The 10,484-nt window shown below is 33.4% G+C and overlaps 1 protein-coding gene across 2 annotated transcripts; it reads right to left on the bottom strand.

Annotated features, from left to right (window-relative positions):
• Positions 1-257: 257 nt before the first annotated feature.
• On the bottom strand, positions 258-9,685 carry LOC130822506 (myb family transcription factor PHL5-like). 2 transcript variants are annotated; one of them, XM_057687666.1, is made up of 8 exons: positions 9,116-9,685; positions 5,698-6,408; positions 5,400-5,613; positions 5,243-5,319; positions 5,101-5,140; positions 1,932-1,986; positions 1,667-1,736; positions 258-846 (listed from the first exon to the last, which is right to left on the bottom strand). In XM_057687666.1, exons 2-8 carry the CDS (start codon positions 6,304-6,306, stop codon positions 637-639), a joined length of 1,275 nt encoding a protein of 424 aa, XP_057543649.1. In that variant the 5' UTR covers positions 6,307-6,408; positions 9,116-9,685; the 3' UTR covers positions 258-636. The 2 variants fall into 2 exon arrangements, with proteins under 2 accessions (XP_057543649.1, XP_057543648.1); XM_057687665.1 differs by having other exon boundaries at positions 5,698-9,685.
• Between the last annotated feature and the right edge of the window lie 799 nt (positions 9,686-10,484).

The following is a 10,484-nucleotide window of genomic DNA, read 5'->3' as shown; positions in this document are numbered from 1 at the left end:
AAATAAAACAACCCCAAAATTTAATGGAAAAATTGATATTAATAATAAATTTTTAATTTATTTGTTGTGAATAATCTCATTTTTAGATTATTTTTAATAATATAACTTTTACTCTTATTTTGCTATATACTTTTATTTCTAATAATACTCCATAACCTTTGTTCTTATTTGCTATCAGCATTATGCTGATAGTAGACTTAGGACAAAGGTTAATTTATTAAAAGATAATTTAAAGTTAAAATTATTCACAACAAATAGGTAAAATGTTAAATTATTAATGTCAATTTTTCTAAATTTAATTTGTATACTTGATATGTGACAATAAAGTTTCTGTACAGCAGTACAGGAATTTCTCATAAAAGAAAGAAAAATCTTAAACAATTAAAGCATGTTGGCCTGACGAGGTGTGCACTAAGCTATATTTAGCAACAAAAGAACCAAGTCATCCCCACTTTGATCAGCATCAAAATCGACCCTACTTCTCGAGCTCGAATCATTAGCATCTGAACTCAATAGAAACGATTTAGAGCGTTATTCTAGCCTTCAGCAATTTGTATGGCTCTCGATGCTTCCGTGTAGAGCGAAATGTGGACTAAGAAAGGGGAATCTGAGGCTGTTGTAGGAGGTTACGGTTTACTAACTAATCTTGGATTGGAAGTTGTTACACCCTGAACCTTCTTCGCTTGACAATTGAACTTCATCGAGACTAAACGAGGGGCCGTTTGGGGACATATTATCGGAATTTTGATCACCCAAAAGGGTTTGTCTTGTCTTCTGTTGCTGATCAAACATCATTTTCAGTTGTCTGCCTTGTTCTTCAATCCTCCTTTGCAGATTCCGTTGAATCTGATCCACATTTTGAAACCAAATGGATAAGTTGAAAGCCTTCAATTTGTTAGAGTATAAAACATATCTTAAGACTTTAACCATCAGCTTAAGCTTTTGATTAAATTGATTCTTTAATATGATATCAGAGCTAATGTGAAAAGTAGTCATGGTTTGAATCTTATCCACCTCTCATTATTTCAAGTGGGATATTTAATACCGTGTATGAGAGGATATGCGTTACATTCACAAATCGAGCCCAAAGGGTTCTCGTGTCACTACAACAAATTTAACTTTTCGCGACATTAAATTTAGTGGCATTAAAAAATGGCACTGATTTATAATTTTTAGTGTAATAATTGTTAGTTTTTATTTTCAGCTCCACTATAAAGTGATTTAGTGACACTTTATTTGGCCTTTAATGGCATATGTAATTATTACTATAGTTTATAGTGACATTTATGAAAAATGACACAAGATGTTATGTTGCAAAAAACTTTAGTATGATTTTTTATTATGCTGCTAAAAGGTCTAATAAATGTCACTAAATTCATTATATATACTATTAGAAATTTAAAGTAGTGAAATTTAAATTAAATGTCGTTAAATATATCCCACTAAAAACAAATTATATTGTAATGTGTGAGGGGCGTGTTACCTAAGCCTCAACCATCAACTTAAACTTTTGGTTGAATTGATTCCTTAAACATACATAATATTGGAAACAGGAAAATATCTACGTAGAAAATGTATAATTCTCATTCATGTCCACAATAGAAAAAAAGAACATGAGAAATAGAAATATGTAAAAGATTATCATAATATTGATCAGAAAACACACCTCTAATTGTTCATGGAGACGCCTTTGGACATCCAGTTGAAGTTGTAAGGCCTCCTTCAGTTGTATGCCACTACGTGATTGATAATAACAAAGAATTAATTATGCATGTTTTTGAAAAGAACAAAAGAAAATTACTCGGTCCGTCCCAAAAATATGTTCACCTTTTTAAATTTTAGTCATACTAATCTTATTTTAATCAAACAAGAACATATCTTTGAAACCGACGGGTAATACAGTTTCTAAATAAGGTTCATAGGTAAATTACGCTTTAGCGTCAAGTTGTGTAACATCATTCAAGCTACTACTTCTTTCTGATTTTCCTGCAGTAGATGATCCAAAAGGCAGCTAATTAGTTCAATCAAGTCCAAAACAGGATAATGCAAAGGGAGAAAATTTGAATAATAAAACATTTCATCATTATCAAGTGGCTTCCATTTAGGTGGGTTTTGAAATGTTCAATGTAAAAACAAAAGGGTTGTTTCTGATTTAGCATTGACGGAAAAATTTGTACAATACTCTCTCAATCCCTTTGAGTTTGCACCTATGTTATTTGGACTTTTTATTTTTCTTAACGTACCAGTGTCCGACCCTTGATGCTCGAATATTGGTATGACACTTAGAAACTTCATTTTAGGTGTAAAATTGAATATTTAAACGTACCCGACACTTGGACACACACCAGTATCCGACATAGTACCCAAGTCGAAGTAACATAGGTATGCACTTTAAAACTCAAATATGTAAAAGTTTTTTGAGTTCTAGGTGTAAAATCAAAGAGACAGAAGGAGTAAGAATTAATAGTTTGTTAAATGCATCGGCGATACAACGGGCGACACGTACAGCAAAAAGATTGATATGAAACTGGTCCTGCATATATTCCCTTATAAATTACCACCTTTTACTCACTCCAACTGCAAGTGATAATAATCAATGTGATGTGGGAAGCACTAGGTGCATAATTAAGTATACATTTTCTCTGACAATATAACAATTTCAACTCCTGGAACAAATTGACAATAAAAATAAACATTGCCAACTAATAACGAATCTGTGTTTTATTACTCTATTTGATAGGGACTACTTCTGGACCTTATCAGATGGGTTTGTGAAAGCTACAATATAAAATAAGTCCATAACTTCCTTTTTGGCTTAGTCACTTTCCTTTTGCCCTATTCTCACTCTGTTTAGGGGGTACATGATGTGCGCATTATCTCCAAATACAACTATATTTATTACAAAATAATTGCATACCGAAAAAATAACATGGCCAGGATATAATATATGCATTGCTTAAACTAGAAAGATCATCAAAAATGCATTTAATCAAAGGGTATGTTTTTGAGATTTTGAGAGATATATAAAAGGAATATCGGTCTTCATAACAAGGTCAGGGAAGCTTGTTATAGGATAAATAGGAGAGCTCACCCAAAAAACTACCCTGGTGGGTGACAGAGTCAATCTGCCTATAAACTCTATGCCGATTACATACACAAACGATATGGAACAGGCTTCGTACCTTGTAATGGATCATGACAAAACTACTAGTGGGCAAAGGTTGGCTAAGCCCTCCCCCTAACAAAAATGTATTGATATAGTATTTGTGGGTTATTTGGCCTACAAATTATTTTAGCTCTATATTTAAGTTGCAATACTTTCTGATTCCGCTTATCAACATAACAAAGTTGCTAAAATACATAAAGTTGCTCGCAGTTTTCGACCCTCCTCCCCCACCTAATATATTTTGTGATGTTTATATGAAAATTTTGCCCATCCTCACCTAAAGTCTTAATTTCACTTCCGACAAACAAGGCACAAAGGAAAATAGCATTTCCCGGATAAAATCATACCATATCATCAAATTTAGAGACTAGTGCAGGTGTAAAGAGATACAATGGAAAAAGAACATTAACAACCAAACTTGAGTTAGGAATAGTGGATGGGTTTGGATATTGTTAGTTTGAATCAGGTCATACTCAGTTTATGAGAGATGGGTATTGTACATTTACACTCCAATTTCTTAGCAAGTAAATATGACAGTTTGTTAAAAATGGTCCCATTTCGGTTCAGGTATTTTTGGTCGAAGATGGGTATTTTTGCCAAGTATAGGCAAAATGGCCAGTTTCACGTATGGGACAAAAAGATGAGACAGTGCACCTTATGCTCAAATTCATATCGTATCTTCCTTGGCTTTATCGTTTGGCTAAACAAGACAAACTACCAAAACGAATCGATTTATAGCATCAGCATCGGCACTTCAATATATTTGAATCTAGCTTAAAAACGTGCAGGCGAACAAAAGCAATGCAAGATCAACATCAAGAGTCCACTAGCAGGGTTCTCCCTTATACTTTCTATTCTATAAAGATAAAGATGTTGTAATGGTTAGCATATAAATGTGTAAGCAATATGGATTTGCAAGCAATAGAATCCTGAGTGGGTCATTAACTGATATATGGAATGAATACTTTCATGAATTGTCTCAATAACTAAGTCTTTGAAAGATAGGGAAGAAAATAGATTCTTTTTGGGTGCCATGATAAAGCAAAAGAATCATTTTTATCTAAAAAATGTGCACCATGGAATGTACAGTGGCAGACATTTGAGGGACTCATTGGTTTCTTTTATGAGTGGAATGACTAATGAGTCTATGCTCAAACAGAAGCAACATAATCATCAGTGTGTAAATCAGTTTAAAAACCTTAAATGCATCTTTATCTGAGAATTGGCACCTTATGAATCACGTCTCACTAACGATGTTCACCCCATAATAGATTAGATGGTACAAACCGAATTTTCGGATTTGTTGAAAAATAGGTTTGCTGAACTGAATACGCGCACACAAACACACACGCAAGATATTCTTAGAAAGGTAGAGGCATGTCAAACATGATTTCAATCTCTAGGTTCATGCACACTTTGCAATTTTCGCTTACTTGATCAATGTTTCAATACATTAATATTTCATTACCCTAATGTCATTAAGTGGTTCCTACCTAGACAGAGTTTGGGGGTTGCATGTACGCAACCTTACCCTTGTTAGTGATAACAAATAGGATGTGTCCGATTGACTCTTGGTTAAAAAAACATCATCGGCAACTTCACATATATAAAAAGTGCACATGCTTTAATGAGTATAGTCCATTATAATCCGAAACATAACTATAAATATTTGACCCTATTGAAATATGATTTATTGATATTACTCATTAAATATCAAGCTATCAACACTATCTGGAAGTGTCAAACCTACCCTAAGGGCTAAGTTGTTACCTATGATAGGCCTTCCATTAACTAAATGTCCCTAACATAACACCATAATCAAAATCATAAAGAAGAAATAGCACAGGAAGCTTAGCATGAACCCATCCATAAACCTAGCTCTTCAAACAATATAGACACATTATTGAAAGTATCTCAAGGAATGTAATATTTACCTTCATTAGAATTAGGCATGTACTTAGCAATCCTATATTTCTGCACCAAAAAAGTAATATATTAAGTCAGAGTTCTAGAAAAAGATGGTTGTTGAGTAATCAAGAATGATTTCAAAGTTCAATTACCACACATATGGCATACCTGTAGATGGCTTTTAACATGGAAAATGGTCAATCCATCAGCATTCATTAGTTTCAATATTGCCTTTGGGGTTGCCTCTGAAAATAAAAAACAACCAGTCGATGACAATGACGCATTCTTGTCTGTGTATATGACAAGTAATAAACAAATTACTTACTGTCTGCACCACCAAGACGGTTTACACATTCCACGAATTTCTCATGGAGGTCCGTAGTCCATCTTATTCGTGTTTTGCTTGAAACTGAAGCCCCAGACGAGAAAGAATTCCCAGGATTCAAGGGCTCAACCCCTAAGGGTCTAAGTGCCTGTTTATCTCCTTGACAGGAAAAACTCAACTGACCATGAGGGGAATCATAAGATTTGTCCAAAACCTACAAGAAGAAAAAAATATTCTTGAAGAGAATTTACCAAGAACAGGAACCAACACAATCATATGAAAAGAATTCAGAGCTTACACTAAGATCCTGCTTCTCATTAATTGGAAATAAATAGTTCCTCCGATCTGAATTTGCAAAATCAACAAATAATTTATTCTTCAGCTGCTGAATGTGATCACTTCCCGAGTAATTACTACACGGACCACCAAAGGTTTTCACAGGAGCATAAAATTGACTTTGATCACCATAAAGTAAAGATTTTGCAGCTGCTTGCACGGTGCTTCTAGATTGCAGGTCAGACCCATCAGGTTCAGCTAAGTCAGCAGAGAATCCTTCTGTAGAACAAGGATATGATCGATAACCCAAATCATAATTCCTTGAACACCGGGAGGAAAAAGTTGGGTTGTTGATTTGTTGATCATAAGGAAGGCCTGCATATCGTTCAGGGGCAGAAAAACCAGGAACCTGTGGGCAAAAGCGACTTGCGATTGTAGTTGAAAGATTGACAGGCAAAACATTTTGAGGCTGCAAAGAGTCTACCCCTCCTCCCATGCAATTACCCATGTTCCAAGGCTCCCGGAGACTCATAAACTGGGAGTCCTTGCTCCCGAGTTCCACCATACAATCACTAATAACCCCATTACTCTCCTGAACTTGCTCCCGAAAATCAATCTTTTGATTACTCATTGATGGATGACTTATATAATCAAAGGAAAATTACCTACTCAAAACAAGAACAAACCCAGGAAAATCTTGAAAAAACCTGAATGATGGTTTCAGTTCTTGTGCCTGTATTTACATTAAAATAGGAGCCATACACAGGACACACGCAAACGCAATTAAAAATATTGAAATAGAAAGAAAAAAAAAAGATGCAGATGGATAAGAAGAAGCAGTATGAGGTTGTATGTAGCACAAAGCAAGATTTCAAATAGAAGCAATGCCAACTTATATACCAATACACAGACAATACGAGTTTATACAAGAAAAATAAATTAATTAATGGTATTGAGATCCTGAATATTATATTAGAAGGTTTTTTTTATGTTCTCAACCCATCTCAATCAACAAATATAAAAATAAAGTAAGACGAGAAGTAGTAATATAATTTACAGATTAAAAAACACAGGGAATATGGGGTGCCAGAGTGATAAAACATTTTAAAGTCAAGGCTTAAGCATTGGAAAGAAGAAGAATCTTTACAGGGCCAACATAATTTTGATAATGTTGTGGGAGATACTGGCATAAATTCACTCCTATCAACGATATATGATTGTTATTCCCATGGAGGATTATGGAGACGGAGCAAATAAAATAACAGTCAATCTATGTTACTTAAACTCAAGTACTAACATTGGATACTAGTACGTGTCCAAGTGTTGGATATGTCTAATATTAATTTTACGCCAAAAAGAAGTGTCTAACAGCCATACCAATGTCCGGGATTAAGGATCGGACACGGGTATGTAAAGCAAAATGAAGGGTCCAAGTAACATAACAGCCAATGAAGAAAATATGTAAGAGCATATTGTTTTCTAAAAGAGAAATCATGATCAAAACACATATTCTTTCCATATGGAAAAATAACAGTCCACTTTCCAGAAACTTTGCACCCCCAAATAGTAGGATATCTGGAAATTTTCAATGCAGTGGCAGGTACAACCGAGTACTGTTGAGCTAAAATGGAAAGCAAGTACACTTGAATGCTGAAAATGGTAATACACTAATACGTATATTAACAAATCTGCTATATCATCTTCAAGATTTGTCCTTAAAAACACTTTTCTAAAGGGAAAACTGAAGGGTCATCTTAATAAACAATACAACAAAGCCATAACTCATGGGTCAACTGTCAGGCATTTCCAAAGCTCATTAACACAGAATAAAGCACCAAATTTAGTATAACTTGCTAAAAGAGTGATAGTGCTTATGCCAAATGCCTAGGATAAACTACACAACTTCATTGTCATTCGATCTAATTGTCTTTTGTAATTTATAATATATATACATCCCTAAAGGCTACATACAAATCATAGTATACAAATCATAGTGTAAAAATGCGGTAACGGTCACGATTGCCGCAAGGGAATGCTGATTCGGTAACGGAAATGATGCGGTTATTATAGCGCCTAGATATTGGTCGAAACCATAAGATATCCCTTGATACGGCCCAAAACGCGGTTTTTTTACATATTTACACACAGGAAATATCGGTTCGTTTATTTTGAATTCCTTTACAACGCGGCCGATGCTATGCGACGGCGTTAGGTGTTTAGTTATTGCGCATCATTTTCACCTTTAGCTTCTTATATGCAACGGTTAGCAGCCCTTAAAATTGTACATATCATTTATCCTGTTTTATTTAGTTTTCCTTTTTATATTTAGCAGTCCTTAAAATTGTACAACAATAATAATGCCAAAGCCTTGATTCCAACAGATTGGTTCGGTTACATAATGGTCTAGATCTTTCATATCCTTTCCACTCTTGGATCTTCCTTAGCGGACTTAATTAAGTAATTTTTTACAATATTCTAAGCCCATGCCCTGTTTGATATATGATTGGAAACTAAACCTAACTAATTTCAATTGATTTTATTACTCCTAGTTATATGGATAGAAAATATTTGGAAAATTTAAGTGAAAGCTGATTGGTGTTAAATGCTAACTAAGCATGAAATGCATGATTAAATTTATTACGCTGATGATAAGAATTGAATTGTTATAGAACTTTGGAATGACTGAGTCAATAAATGCTCATTCAACTCATGGATTTTAAGGTTTTAAGCCAATAAAGTAAAAGTATAAACCAGACAAAGCTCCATTTTACCAAACATCTCAAATAGCTTGTTTGACCATCAAAACCTACAACATGCCTCAACTCACTTTATTTTTACCTAAAAATAAGTTATTGTGAGAGGATTTGGAGTATATAAGATATATTGGGCTACAACTAGAGATATTTCAGATTAAACCGATTAAATAGAAATCGAGTATAACTAGACTTAAAATAAGTCGCATACAAAATTAAAATAGATTGTCAATATATTATATATACATATAAGAATTTAAATTAACTTGGGCTAAGATATCATAATCAAAATTTACTCGAACACCTAAATGTACAACCTCTAGTTACAATCATTAGTTTGAACTTTTGATTTTTTTTAACGTGATATCAAAAGCAAAAGTCACGAAATCAATCTCATAAGCTTTTCGTTAGAGCTCCGATAAATGTTATATACTCTATCACATAAAACAAGTTGTCAATATAAAATGGCCTAGAATTACTTTCTTGTAATTCGGATCGAAGCATAGAATAAAATCCACAACCATAACTAATCTAAGTTATCTAACTCAAATCATCCATTACTAAACAGGAAAAAAATACTTGTTTGATTGCAGTCACATAAATAGGGAATCAAAGAATCTTAAACAAGAACAAAATCAAAGATAAAATTACCAACAAAATATCACAGAACAAACCCTAATTATTCACCTCTGAACAATGATCAGGTAAATTCCATGTCAGACTGTTGCTCCTGTAAAAAACATTCATGGAGGAATCCATTCCCAAAATTTCATGGGCACATAAAAGGGGAGATTTACAGATCATTGGAATCAACCAAATACGACTACTTTTCAATTGGTTCCACCAAAATAAAAATTAGGATTTGAGAGCTTAATTAATCTATTTGTTCTCACACACGAATGTGAATAATAATAGGGTGTTTTGGAATCAAATCAAAATGCTCTTTAAGCATTCTCAGATTCGATACTTCAAATTCAGAACCTAAAAAAACTTATTGAAATTCCATTTCTTTTTCACATTCACTCTAACTTGCAGTAGATGTATCAGACTTTGGAATAATTATAGTAGATTGAATGGCGTCTTCTCCATTGGTTCCCGTCAATTCAACAGTCAAATTCCGGGGAGGAATTCCGTAAGAAAGGAAACGTTTGTTCGATAACATATAAATTGGCGGGCCAATTTTAATTGCACAACACTCCTCCCTATGTTCATGCTCCCCCATATTCAAGGAGCGTTTAGTATCGAGAGAGGATTGGAAATGGATAAGAAAGAGTAAAGATAATAATAAGTGTTATTGTTAAAAATTGTTTGATATATAAAATTAAAAAGTATGGGTAACAAACAATAAAACTAACAAGAGGGTTATTAATGGCGAACCTAGTTATATATAGATTTGTGAGAATGTGGAGAGAATGAATAATTTTTTTCCATAACTTTTTAAGAGGTAAACAAACAACAAGTAATGGATTGTGTTAGTGAAATCCGTTACCTACGGCAAAAAATACTAAACCAAACACTCCCTCAATCTATTACTTCTATTTGACTTTTGACATCGTTCATCAATCACTATTCACTTGTATTTTATTTCTAATTTATAAGTTATAAGTTATAACATAGTCAAATGAGATCTTGTTTGATTCGTTTTAATGTACAAATCATTAATATTAACTTTTTATAATTTTTAATTATACACAATTAAAGATACTAATGATAAAATTATTGCATTAGCAAACATATCCGATCAAATGAAACAATTGGGATGAATAAGAGGGAGTATCATATTGCTACACCCTAAAGCATGACTCTCCATGAGGATGGGGACTAAGGGTGTTCAATGGGCAGGGGAAGGGGCAAGGGTAGGGGGCGGGATTAGGCTTAAGCAAATATGAGTCGAGTTGTTAAAAATCTCCAACTTGACCTATTTTTATAACTAGAAAGTATTATAATTTGATCAATTTATAATAATTAAATTATTTATTATAATAATTAATATGTAGAAACATTAAGAATTCCTATTAACATTGTCAATTAAATAATCCATCAATTATGCTATTTA

The sequence above is a fragment of the Amaranthus tricolor genome, chromosome 1, assembly GCF_026212465.1.
Source record: "Amaranthus tricolor cultivar Red isolate AtriRed21 chromosome 1, ASM2621246v1, whole genome shotgun sequence".
Lineage (NCBI taxonomy): Eukaryota > Viridiplantae > Streptophyta > Magnoliopsida > Caryophyllales > Amaranthaceae > Amaranthus > Amaranthus tricolor.
Note: the sequence above shows the minus strand (reverse complement) of the source record. Positions and strands in the feature narration are given on the sequence as shown.

What these genes read in the sequence shown, in the direction of transcription:
- LOC130822506 (XM_057687665.1), bottom strand. Translation starts at nt 6,306, where the DNA reads ATGAGTAATCAAAAGATTGATTTTCGGGAGCAAGTTCAGGAGAGTAAT. An exon ending in ATGAGAAGCAGGATCTTAGT is followed by an intron (nt 5,614 to 5,697) that starts GTAAGCTCTGAA and finishes TTCTTCTTGTAG; the next exon opens with GTTTTGGACAAATCTTATGA. An exon ending in CCGTCTTGGTGGTGCAGACA is followed by an intron (nt 5,320 to 5,399) that starts GTAAGTAATTTG and finishes TTTTATTTTCAG; the next exon opens with AGGCAACCCCAAAGGCAATA.